Raw genomic sequence first — 13,829 nt, forward strand, 5'->3', positions numbered from 1 at the left:
AATTGCTGTAGACTTTTCTTGGTCTGACTCTAAAATATTCTTTATTACACCACAAACATAAAAACAAATTTAAAAAAAACCGGCGAAGTGCAAGTCGGACTCGCACACGAAGGGTTCCGTACCATTATTTATAAAAACGGTCACCCATCCAAGTACTGACCCCGCCCGACGTTGCTTAACTTCGGTCAAAAATCACGTTTGTTGTATGGGAGGCCCCACTAAAATTTTTATTTTATCCTGTTTTTAGTATTTGTTGTTATAGCGGCAACAGAAATAAATCATCTGTGAAAATTTCAACTGTCTAGCTATCACGGTTCGTGAGATACAGCCTGGTGACAGACGGACGGACGGACAGCGGAATCTTAGTAATAGGGTCCCGTGTTTTACCCTTTGGGTACGGAACCCTAAAACCGATTTACAATGTAGATAAAGGTAGCAACAGGCGGTCTTATCGCTGTTAGTTCTTATTCTTCGTTTGTTTAGCATTAGAGTGAAGGTGACGTGTCTTTTTTAAGCATGCAATCGTATAATTATTTAGCTTTTTTTGTAATAGTTATGTACTTAGTGGTTAATATTAGTATTTACTATTTTTTTTTCAATAATGCTTAAAAACGAAGTATAGACATGACAACCAAATATTAACGCCATTGTAGGGCAGGATATACAGAACATGAATCATTTGTACTGTCACGCTCCGTGATTGTTGAGCCATTTAGGGTTCTAGCTAAATTGGACATTCCATAGAGCACGAGTAAGTATGGAACAACCAATTCAGCTAGGATCCTAAATTGCTCGACAATTACGAAGCGTGCCTGTAGGTACCTAAAAATTTTGTTAACCCATTTTAACCATGCAATAAAATATTTTTGATTTTGATTTCTAATTTGAAATATTAGAATCAAAAAGTTCATAATAGATTGTATATCATAACTACAAAAATGTGTTCCCTACTCTCAACCCAAAACCCCTTGTATCTTAGGATCTAGATATTTTCACACAAGACGGTTTATCGATAACTTCTTACATCACTAGATTATCGACATTAAATGTCGACTATTGCCCATCACTTTTCTGTCTGTGTACGTATTTAGAAACTTGACTCCGCCCCTAAAATTAGTGCGATAGGGACAACTGCAGCTGAGGCGAAAAATCCTGCGTAAAAATGACAAAAATCGAGGTTTCGTAGTCCTCTTTTTCCTCCCCCAAAACTTAACCAATCGTAACCAAATTTGGAAATCTAAATGATTATGAAATTATCTGTGTCGGACCGTTTTGCTTTTTTGGCTAATTGATATCAGTTTTGAGTACCACGCCTCTCATTGCGGCATAGTCTATTAGGCCATTTTGGCCGTTTTTGAAGGGCTCTAGCGCCTTAAAAAACAAAAATATCAAAAAAAGCAAAACGGTCCGACACAGATATTGACAATATTAATCTGTGTTGAAAAAATCATTGCTCTAGCTTCAAAAACCACGGAGGAAAACGAGGACTACGTTTGTATGGAGGAATGACCACTCCTGTTGGCTCTTAAGACTAAGAATTAATCGCGTGCGTGTTCAATATTTGGCCTAACGTTTCGAACGTGACATTGCACGCGATTAATGTCCTATGTCAGTTTAAATTATGAGTGAAAATCGTGTTAGTTTAAAATCAATGTCACCTCTATCAATGCTGTTAACTTTTTATTTCTTTTTCAGTCGGAAGAGGCATAAGAAGAGATATTAGCAGCCTTCAAAAATTTTATTGAATTACATACAAGCTGGTCAAGCAGATCTTGTCAGTAGAAAAAGGCGGCAAATTTGAAAAATGTAGGTGCGAAGGGATATCGTCCCATAGAAAATTTGAATTTCGCGCCCTTTTCTACTGACAAAATTTGCTTGACCATCTATAGTTTCAACTACTACATTCTGAATATTTGTTCCCGTCAATCTACTACTACCCAAAGGGTGTCTGGAAGTGAAATATTGCACTCTTTAGCAACAAGACAGCTGATTGTGTTACCTCTACTTTTAATATTGTGATTTGAATAATTTTCCTTATTGATGTGTGTAATAAAGAGCATTGTATTGTATTCTAGATTTCACCACCAGTAAACACATGGAATAACTTTGCTCTCCAGAGTGCCTAGCCAACGTGACAATCGTTGCATTACGATAACGAAACGCTTTGTGCTTCTTTATCGCACTATTGTGAAGAGTGATAGAGAGACAAAGCGAGTAGCGCAAGCGATTGTCACGTTGGCTAGACACCCTGAGACCTTGCCGCGAAAAACGAAAATCGAAATATCTTTATATGCCTCTCTATCGTTCGAATATGCAAAATTCGATATTCATTTACGCGGGACGCTCTTTGATGTATTTCTTCTACCAATTATCAATGAAATTATCTCATTATCCCATTGCAATGCCTATTACAGGGTAAGCGTAATCACTAGGAATATTAATGGTAATAACCTAATAACTAGTGCTTGACAACAATATATCATCAATATACTACGTACTACATATTGGCTTTTTGCGAAGCGAATCGTGTAACAACAACGCACGGTCGCACGGCGCGGGAAAAATGTGAAATTTCATGGGATAATATGTTCTTAGAGTTAGATCAAGAAAAGTCTGCAGCGATTTTGATAGCCCACGCAGTGCAAGTGTAATTTACACGTCATAATTTCATAGAAGTTTGACATTTAAAATGACACATGCACTGCGTGGGCTATCAAAATCGCCGCAAACTTTTCTCGGCCTGACTCTACCAACGAACTAGTATAACTATAGAAATCTGGGCTATAACCGCGAAAATCAAAGTTCGCAAATTGCAGGCATTTTTTTCTGTCACTCTAATTACGCCTTCATTGGGGTAAAAGAGAAAGATCCCCGCAATTTGCGAATTTCGGTTTTCGCGGTTGCCCCTCTGACATAGCTTGCATATAAAGTTATAACGGTGGTGCATCTATCGTGCTCTGAATACATGCTTGTGTCAGTCAATTTTGAATAGTTAAAGTATTCATAATGAATTACCCGAACGGGCTACCGCGATATGATTTCATTGTTTTTACCTTAAATTCGCGGGAGACCCGTTCGTGCAATATGTGTACAAAACGCGAGAGTTTAAAGTGTTGTTAAGTAGGTATTAATATTTCCTTTAATATTAGATACCTGCTTTTATACCAAATACCGATTTACGGTAAGGTAGGGTAAGACTATTACCGACTATTCGCCTTACCTTATAACAAATTTATCTATTTTTCCCAGCACTATTTTCGCTATGAAACCTATACGCCTACCTAGGGTAGTTTAGCCGGTTGTCGGCCAGTTAAGCAAAATTTCGAATTCAAATGTATTTTATGAACAATATATTCGACCAATCTTGGTCATTTTGTGATTTTTACACTAAAAATATAATACACTTACCATGTTTGTATCAAAATCCGTTATTAATTACAACGTTTTGTTTATATAATTAAAAATATGAAAAAGTAGCAATTTAGCTGGTTCTCGGACACTTTTTTTGGTTCTCGGCCGCTTGTTAACTAGTTGTCGGCCGCTGTTATTTATGTTTTTAAATGACTCTTATTTCACTATCAATAGGAATTATTTTTGAATAAAACAACAAATACTCAATGGTACAATGTATTACATTAAGGAACGTTAATGGGAACTTTTATGGTACCTACATCTCGTAAAGAGTTTTCCAAAACATACTCAAAATATTAAAATAAGACATTTTGTAGCATAACTAGCAGCGTGCTAAGTCTGGAGGTTTTTATGGGTCGGTAACATCCTTGAAGTTACAGGCATCCATAGGCTACGGTAACTACTTATCACCAGTAATTTACCATTCTCTTTTCGGTGAAGGAAAATTTCGTGAAGAAATCGAATTAATTCCAATAGACACATAGGTGGAAGGTCAGATGGCAGTCATTTTCGTAAAAACTAGGCTCCTATGAGTCGTTACAACGCTAGGAAGATCATGAAGACGTTACATTAAAATAACGAAAATTCTTCGTCGCTGTGATAGTCAAAACCTCATCTTCTTTTTTTGAAGCATCTTGTTAATATAAAAATAGTGTATAAATGATTTATTTTTCAAGGGCCGAAAACAAAATAAATTTTACTTGTTTCTCGGCCGTCATAAGTTAGCTAGGCCGAAAACTAACTTTTTATAATCCTGTTCTTGGCCGCCAAATATAAAAGATTTTAAAGCAGATTTTAACCAATTATTTGTTAAAAAGCATGCGGCCGAGAACTAACTACATGAATTACTTGGATACAAATAAGTATTCTTTGAAATATTTATTTTGTTGGCTGTCTTTTAATAGGGAAGATAATCAATTAAGAATTACGTGCCTCAATCCTGTTCTCGGCCGGGCGGCCGAGAACTAAATATCTTTGCGAAATTGCATTTAGTTACCCGACCATCAAATTTTAATTGACTTATATAAAAAAATTCGTACATTTAAATCATAATAACATAAATTCAACTTATCCACAATGCACATTAACATCAATAATGGTCTTAAACCCACGAAAACGATATTTTTACTTACCTTGAAAAAATATTGAATCACAATTTTTTTTACAAATTTGTCCAACATCCACACTTGCTAAATTGCTTTGGTGCACTGACGAGCCAATCAAAACGTTATGAGGCTAACAAATTTAGGAAATGTCAATGTCAACTTAATTTATCCGACTACCCTAATTTTTTCAATAAATACGGTAAAGTTGTCATGTTATTACAGTTTTACTACGTAGTGGCCGAGAACCGGAGGTGGCCGGTAAACCGGCTAAACTACCCTATGTAGTTACTTAGCGGATTGCTAATATAGTATTATTTTAAAAATAAGTACTTCATGATTAATTAGCCACGTATAGGTATGGTTAAACATGTGAAAGAAACAAATGCTTTAAATTTGCGGTGAATAGAGGAAGGATTATTCGTTAGGTTAAAAAAAAATAATTAATAGTTTTTTATACACTACGTCATAATTATCTTTTTATCAATTGTCAAACTTACAAAAAAATATTTTTTAGTGCGTCATGTTGCACACACAAGTTTTTTATTCTCTGAAAAGACGATTTGATGACCGGTAAGATACCTACCTACTTATTTTAAAATTAATAACAGAATAAAAGGTAGGTACAGTGCGACATAAAATAGTAGAAAATAAATGAGGGCGCCACTTTCTTCGTAACTGTTACATTTTTGACGTAAAATGCTTAAACATGGCTACAATTTTGTACATATGGATATTGTTTAGTTCCATCTTATTTTATTTCTACTTTTCATGTCGCACTGAACCAATAAGGCTTGTATTTATTTATGCCTAAAATTAACATTTAAATATTTAATTTGACACCTTTACAGAAAAAATCTTGCACTAAATTGCTATGAGTTGGTTCATAAAGTTGACCTAAAATCATTAAGTCATTTTAGAAAGATCCATTGTTACTCTTTACCCGGCGAATCACGACCGATTAGATTTTTAAAAACCAGATTAGTTATTTTTTATCAGACCTTCTAAGACATCATCATCTTACTCGGTTTTTTTGGAAATGGAATGAGCAATGGAACGCAGCATACTGGGTGTTCGTAGAACCGACCGTATTAGAAACACCGAACTGCGTTCCAAAACTGGCATTGTGGATGTGGGCATGAAGGCCGCAAAGCTGAAATGGGACTGGGCAGGGCACGTCTGCCGAATGCACCCAGAACGCTGGGCCAAAGTATCCACGGACTGGATCCCACAGGATGGATCTCGGGGCAGAGGAAGACCCAAACGGAGATGGCGGGACAACCTAGATACATTAGACAGAGACAAGTGGCGGGAAAGAGGGGAGGCCTTTGCCCAGCAGTGCGACACACTCTGATTTATTTATTAAAAAACCGGACTGCTTGTTTTATCCAATCAACATGAATCAACAATATTTACAACAAATTTGAACATTTAGAAATATTGTCAAAAGAGTGAAGCAGTAGGGGAGACCGAGGTGAGTTGTGACAGAGGAGAGTTGTGACATCATCGATTTTTTGGAATCTAATAACTGTTAGCTAGCTCGCAACAGTGTGCCTTTGTTAGCTCGTAACTTGAACTAACAAACGCGCATTATTGCGACCTAGTTTTTAGTTAATAGAGTCCAAAAAATCGATGATGTTACAACTCTCCTCTGTCACAACTCACCTAGGTCTCCCCTACCTATTCATTAAAAAAAATTAAAAACCTACGCATCATGCAAAAAAAAAAACAATGATTGCCAAAAATGCCTTTTTTACTAATAGAAGTATTTATTCATATACATGGTACAAAAACATGCCAAAAAACAATAAATAAAAACAACTTAAAATTACAATTATACTAAATTATACAAACTATCCAAAACGGCTTACATTATTTTGGAAAAGCGCCCACTATACTCTTACTAACTGCTGACTATACGCTGTTGTTAGAGGACTCTTCTAACTGCTGGATCGATTTTTATTTATCAAACATATATCTGAACCTCCGCAAGGAAACTCGTTTTCACGTAAAAAAACCTCATCGAAATCGGTCCATCCGTTGGAGAGCTACAATGCCACAGACAGACAGACAGACATTAGCATCAAACATAAAACACCCATCTTTTTGCGTCGGGAACTACAAATAAACCGCGATGGTTTGCAAATGTATGTCAATCTTACCTCAGCATGGCGTCCTTAGAACATAAGTTTTAAATCTACAGTGACCTCAGATATTTTTGTTTTTCAGTGATGCAAAGTCGCCCCTGAATTTCAAGCACATCAGCATGCTGAGTTTCATGTTAAGCTCCATCGGCTCCTGGCCGCACAGGCAGTTCGGCCGGCGCCGGCTGGACTTTATACTGTCCATGTATAGTATGCTGTTGATCTTTGTCGCCATAGTTTTACTCATTGTGGGTCCAGCCTACATCTGGTACAATAGGGAGACGATTTCGTTCTTCGATGCGGGGCACGTGTTATTGTGCATATTTTTGGAATCCTTGTTTTTGGTAAGTGTTTAAGAACTAAGTTTTAAAGTCAAAACTTAGTATTTATTTCTGTATTAAACTTTCGTGAGATTTTAAACTGTTTAGATGACAACGGTTTCACTCACTTGAATTTTTAGTCGCTATTGGCGACATGTTTCGGGCCCTTCGGGGGTCCTTCCTCAGGCTCGAGTGCTCGCGGCGACTGCAATTCGTGCATTGCAAGCCCCGAAGGGCCCAAAACATGTCGCCAATAGCGACTAAAAATTCAAGTGAGTGAAACCGTTGTCGTCTAATCAGTTTATTTATTTCTGATTGTAATTCTTCTATTAGAACTTCATCTGTAGCTTTTTTTGTCTAACTCGTGTCTTCTTTTCGTCGCCTGGACAACTATTATACTATTATAGCTACTAACATAATAAAGAATAAATATTTCATTTTATATTAAATTTAATCGTAATTCCAGCAAAGGTTATTGATGGCTCGGACAGCTAAATATCGAGATATAATAAAGGATTATTTACTCGAATTCCATCTGTTTTACTTCAAGAATCGGTCGCTGTACGCTTCGAAGGTTTGTTTCTACAAGTCGCTTAACTTTTGCTTTTGAACCGTAAAACGGGGTGATAGTAAGTTTCGCGGGGAGAGGTGGGTTATGAATGGGGATAGAAGGTTTGAGAGGGGGATGAGAGGCTACTGCTACAAAAATAATGTATTCCAATTTAAAATGGAGCTATAGTAATACGCATAATAAAAAAAAATCGATCCAACAATCTTCCAAAATCACCTTTGTATGAAAACCCCTCTCACTCCAAATACGAGGCACTACGGGGTGAGGTGGGTTTTCCTGTTTATCGTCAAAGTTATGAAATGGAACTACCCAAAATAAAATAAAAACTAAAATACAAACGTCCGGAACACTTATTATATACACCATTCTGTTTTCATATGTAAAAATAAAATGTTATCGAGGTTTGAATTTCAGTTTTGACCCTACTCACCCCATTTTACGGTAAGTCTTAAGTTAATCTCTCCAAATAAGTCATGTTTCTCCAACTGTTTAGTTTTCAATTTGATCCTACAGACTGATAAAAAATTATATGAGTCATTGAATGTGTTACTTGCTTGTAATACATACAACCCCTTACCGCATACGAAGCCATATATGGCCGATATGATATTTAACTCTATTGACAGCTATTAAAGTTCAAATTTCAACAAATATTTTTTATTATATGCAGTAAGGGGTTAATATAATAAATGCGAAAGTGTGTCTGTCTGTCTGTTACCTCTTCACGCTTAAACCGCTGCACGGATTTAGTTAAAATTTGGCATAGAGGTAGTTTGGATAGTTTGGACATCAGGAATAGTTTTTTATCTTATTTATTTATTTATACTTTATTGCACAAAAGAATAACTTAATGTACAAAAGGCGAACTTAATGCCATGAGGCATTCTCTACCAGTTTACCAGTTTTATGTCGGAAGTCATCCCTAAAGAGGGTGAAAAGGGGGATGGAAATGAGAAAATTAATGAATTCCCTGTTAATTGGTGTTAGCAATGAAGCATATTATGCTCAAAGTTATTGCCATTGGATTTTATCCAGGCACTGTACTTACTCTAACTGCTGAAACTATTTCCACGCAGATAAAGTCGCGGGCAAAAGCTAGTACATCATATTTATTGTCTAATACGAATAAAAAATAAATTAAATAGTTATATTGGCATTCTGTTTAGATACACGCGCAGATCCACAACATATCAGTGATATTCACATTGTACATGATCTGTCAGATGTTCTGTGGGTTATCCCTGTTCACTTTTATGCCGTGGTACAACAACTACAATAACGGAATGTTCGGTCCGGACCGGCCCGCTAACCGCACCTTTGAGCAAGCCGTGTACTACTACTGTTTCACCGAAGACGTGTATACCACCATAAAGGGCTATTGGGTACTCTTCGTATTCAATATTCCTACCGCCTATAATACTATAATTGGCGTCGTAGCATTCGACCTTCTACTTTCTCTTATTGTGTTTCAAATTTGGGGGCATCTTAGAATTTTGAAACACAATTTGTCAAGCATAATTCCGAAGGATGGCATGTACTCACCAGAAGAGAATATGATAGTCCGAGAGATATTAAAGGAAATCATCGAACACCACAAATTTATCATAAAGTAAGTTTCAAGAAAATATTATTTAACACGAAATATTGATACGATTACGAAGGTCTAAAGTTCGTTTTTTTAGCATTACAAAGATGGGAGGTAAGCGACCTTGACGTGTCTTTTAATTGAAAACGCTTTTTAAATATCAATAACTATTACTTGCTATTACAAAAGCAGAAGAATATAAATGATCGTACCTATTAGATTCATAATTGTTACATATTTGCCGTGACTTATTTTTAAAACGTGTTGTTCAATTAAATGACACATCACATCAAGATTGTTTACCTTATTTCTAATGCTAAAAAAACGAACTACATAATACACGGTGTAACATGAGTAAAGCGAATAATTTTAACAGCGTATTCCTGATCATATTTAGAGACAAAAATGTCCTATAAACTTTTTTTAAAAAACGCCTAGTTTCAGAGATAATATTAATTTAAAAATAAACAAGTTTTTGTTGTTACATAGTGTAAAAGGCTTTTTTGATTGTAATGTTGCTGCTATGGGACGTAGTCTAAATATCCTTATTGATAGATGTCAAAAAGTGACAAGTACCACTTTGCAAAAAGAAGGTATTGCGAAAAAAATGTGTAAAAATCAATTTTAAGTAACAAGTTCACCAATAACATTTATTTTTTATGTACAAATACATTCAAAAAATTGAAAAAACAAAATAAAATAAAATTTTTTTTTGGCGAAGATGACCTAAACTCATATTAATTTTTTTCCTTCTTTTGACCTCAGAAATGCGTGGTTAAAATTATTCGGTTTCCTCATGTTACACCGTGTATAAGGAGGACGCGATCGGAAAAAACCGGCGTTTTTTCTGTGGACATTACGAAATATAACGATTTGGGTACATTATCTAAGACATCATGCCATTATTATTAATGTATGAAAATTTGGCTTAGTAAGTACTTTGTTATACGATGTCGACAGGAAAGTCTTGAACTCATACAAAATGTTTTTGATTCATTGTCAGGTATGGTATGTTTTGAAATAGTGTTAGCCTGTCATTCCCTAATGATAATTTATTTATTTCATTTTAATTGCACATTGCATCATTTTCTGCACACCCTTTAGAACAACAATGACCCTCTTTCAGAGAATGAGAAATGAAAGATTTGTATAATTTCATTACAGGTTTGTGGACAAGTGCTCCGACGCGTTTAGTGAGGAATTGTTTGTATTTTATTTGCTGATGCAACTTCTGACCTGCACATGTTTGCTTGAGGTTTCCTCTCTGACGGCAGACGCGCTGGCTAAATACGGTCCGTTAACTCTCGGGATGCACCAACAATTGATACAAGTTTCTATACTATTCGAAATGATAAGTACTAAGGTAATGGTAGAGTCGGACCAATAAAAGTCTGCAGCGGATTTGATAGCCCACGCAGTGTAAGTGTTATTTATACGTCATAATTTCATAAAATTTTGACGTTTAAAATAACGTGCACTGCGTGGGCTATCAAATCTGCTGCAGACTTTTCTTGGTCTGACTCTAATATTGGTAATTCTTGTCTGTGTTGTCCGACTTGAATCCGTCCGACGAATGTGGAATCCGTTTACTATGACTCTTGCTTATATTGAGCAGCCGCTTACTATGACGTAATTACTGTGCGAAGTTTGGTTTTCTAATCAAACACTTTGTAACAAAGTCAAAATAGTCGGATTAAGATGACGTCGCTTATAAAGTCAGACCAAGAAAAGTCTGCAGCGATTTTGATAGCCCACGCAGCGCAAGTGTTATTTATACGTCATAATTATATGAATTTTAATGTAATATTATTTAATTTTATTGAATTTGCATGTTTCCTGTATTATAGTAATATAGTGACAATGCTAATTTTAGAGGAGCGGGATTTCCTGCCACAAGTATTTCATATGCTTACTAGGAAATTCCAACCTTGATTCTTATTTTGTAAATGATAAGAACGAAATAAATCATTTTCATTTCATTTTCATTTTTTCATAATTTCATAGAAGTTTAACGTTTGAAATGACACTTGCACTGGGTGGGCTATTAAAATCGCTGCAGACTTTTTTGGCCTAACTCTAGTGACACATCGCTTACTATGACATGACCTATACCTAAGTCCTATTTTCATGACATTATGACCGGTTATACCGACACATTGGCTGGTTTTCGTAGCCGTTCCCACGTCTTTATCTGCGTGGACTTGATGAGCGCGCGGTTTGGTGGCGTATTGTTGTTTTAGTTTTGATTCTAAGTGATACGTTGATAATTGGTACAAAATTAATAACACTCATCTGTCACAAAGGGATCTGAGATTATTTTGGAAAATTTAACAAAATTAAGAAGTTGATCAACTATGTTTTAAAGTATGACCAGGAATTTTGTGATCACACGCCATGTTGCGGAATTTCACTGGAACAATTTTTTTCATACTACCTAAACTGAATTAACTGTCACCCTTTAATGATAATAGAGTCAGACCGTGAAAATTCTGCAGCGATTTTGATAGCCCACGCAGTGCAAGTGTCATTTTAAACGTCAAACTTCTATGAAATTATGACGTATAAATAACACTTACACTGCGTGGGCTATCAAATCCGCTGCAGACTTTTCTTGGTGCGACTATAACAGCGCCCTTTGATAATGATCATATATTACTGGTCAGGCTATATATGACTTCCGCTTAGTATGACGTATTTGTCATTTTCCTTCGATATCATTATAAACGGATTCTACTGTAACCACACCAGTATTTTCAATTAGCGCCACTTGCACCACACTAACCCGGGGTTAACCTGTTAAACCGTTAACCTAGTGTCAAATTGTTACTGGTCACCATGGTAACTCCAGGTTTAACCGGTTAACCCCAGGTTGATTGGTGGAATTGGCGCTTAGAACTGATTGTGAAAGTGACCTCGTATTGGCAGAGCGAGCAGCTGATCGACGCCGTGTACGCAATGCCGTGGCAGTGCATGGACTCCAGCAACCGCAAGACAGTGATGGTCCTGCTGCAGAGGGCACAGACCCCTATCACGCTCAAGGCCGCCAAGATGGTACCCGTGGGCCTGCAGACCATGGCCGCGGTTTGTTCTCAACTTAATAATGTCTTCTTCTCCCTCGCATTATCCCGGCATTTTGACACAGCTCATAGCTTGGGGTCCACTTAGAAACTAATCCCAAGAATTAACATAGGCACTAGTTTTTACGAAAGCGACTGCCATTAACGCTTCCAACCCAGAGGGGAAACCAGGGGGCCGATTTTTGAATTTCGATCGCTCGATTTCGTCACTCAAAAATCGGTGGACTACGGCGAAATGCTAATTTTTGAAATACGAGCGATAGAAATTGGGAATCGAGTGGAATTTACCGCTCGTTTTCATTCTATTAGTGGAATATAAATGCCTAGTTGTAGAGATATTATTGAACGAAATACATGAAATCGAGCGGTCGATATTCAAAAATCGGGCCCCAGGCCTGTTTCCTCACGATGGTTTCCTTCACCGAAAAGCGACTGGTAAATATGAAATGATAGTTCGTACATAAGTTCCGAAAAACTCATTGGTACGAGCCGGGGTTTGAACCCGTGACCTACGGATTGAAAGTTGCACGCTCTTACCGCTAGGCCACCAGCGCTTTTTTCTAAACTCAATAATGTAACTAATTTATATGTATGTACTTTTATTTAGCTTAATACTAAATGCCAGGCAACTTTACCAGTCAACCAATGGGTTTTAAAGTTAAAAACAATGAATACACTAGACAAAACCCGGCCAAGTGGGAGTCGGAGTCGGCCACCGGATTTCATAGTTCTTGGTCAACGGGAAGTACCCTTATACATTTTGACGCCCTTCTTCTTCTTCCTCGCGTTATCCCGGCATTTTTGCCACGGCTCATGGGAGCCTGGGGTCCGCTTGACAACTAATCCCATGATTTGACGTAGGCACTAGTTTTTACGAAAGCGACTGCCATCTGACCTTCCAACCCAGAGGGGAAACTAGGCCTTATTGGGATTAGTCCGGTTTCCTCACGATGTTTTCCTTCACCGAAAAGCGACCCTTGCCCTTGAGAGTATCAAAATATACGTTTTTTGCGGCATATACGGCTCTATCTTTTTTACGTTGACTTACTTCTAAAGAAGTTTGATTTTTTCACAGCTTCAAAGGGCTGTAGACCAGTATATGGATTTAATTTCAACTCGATACCTCCACGCGTTCACGAGATAAAGGGTCTTGACGGACAGACGGACGGACGGACGGACAGCAAAATTATCCTAGAAGGGTTCGTTTTTTTCCTTTTGAGGTACGGAACCCTAAAAATGAATACACCGAAAAACTACGGCTTGCCAAGGTTCAACTAGAAATGATTAAATAGGCTCCTTAGATAAATTATTTTTCAGGTTCTGAAGACATCACTTTCCTATTATATGATGCTGAACGCCGTGGCTGGGGAGCGTTAGGCATCGTCCAGTACCGTCTTTACCATAAGGGCACACGGGACCCGTGCCCAGGGTAGCCCTGGGCTCTCAGGGGGCCACGAAGGACAGACAGTAAACAGTATATATGATTACCCATAGTAAATAGAAGATTGTAGTAGAAAAATGTTAGTTTAATTTGCTTTCTTTATTTTCCAAAAGGGCCCCAAATACTTATATGCCCATGGGCCCCAGCATAGTTTAAGACGGCCCTGGCCCTGGGCAT

At 37.2% G+C, this 13,829-nt stretch overlaps 1 protein-coding gene across 1 annotated transcript; it reads left to right on the plus strand.

The window, feature by feature from the left end:
- The first annotated feature begins 4,963 nt into the window (after nt 1-4,963).
- On the plus strand, nt 4,964-13,588 carry LOC134802681 (odorant receptor 10a-like). The gene is made up of 7 exons (XM_063775314.1): nt 4,964-5,087; nt 6,744-7,002; nt 7,445-7,552; nt 8,716-9,158; nt 10,299-10,497; nt 12,060-12,215; nt 13,529-13,588. The coding sequence occupies exons 1-7, from the start codon at nt 5,038-5,040 to the stop codon at nt 13,586-13,588; spliced, it is 1,275 nt and encodes a 424-aa protein (XP_063631384.1). The 5' UTR covers nt 4,964-5,037.
- Nucleotides 13,589-13,829: the final 241 nt, after the last annotated feature.

The sequence above is a fragment of the Cydia splendana genome, chromosome 25 (assembly GCF_910591565.1).
Source record: "Cydia splendana chromosome 25, ilCydSple1.2, whole genome shotgun sequence".
Taxonomy (NCBI): Eukaryota; Metazoa; Arthropoda; class Insecta; order Lepidoptera; family Tortricidae; genus Cydia; species Cydia splendana.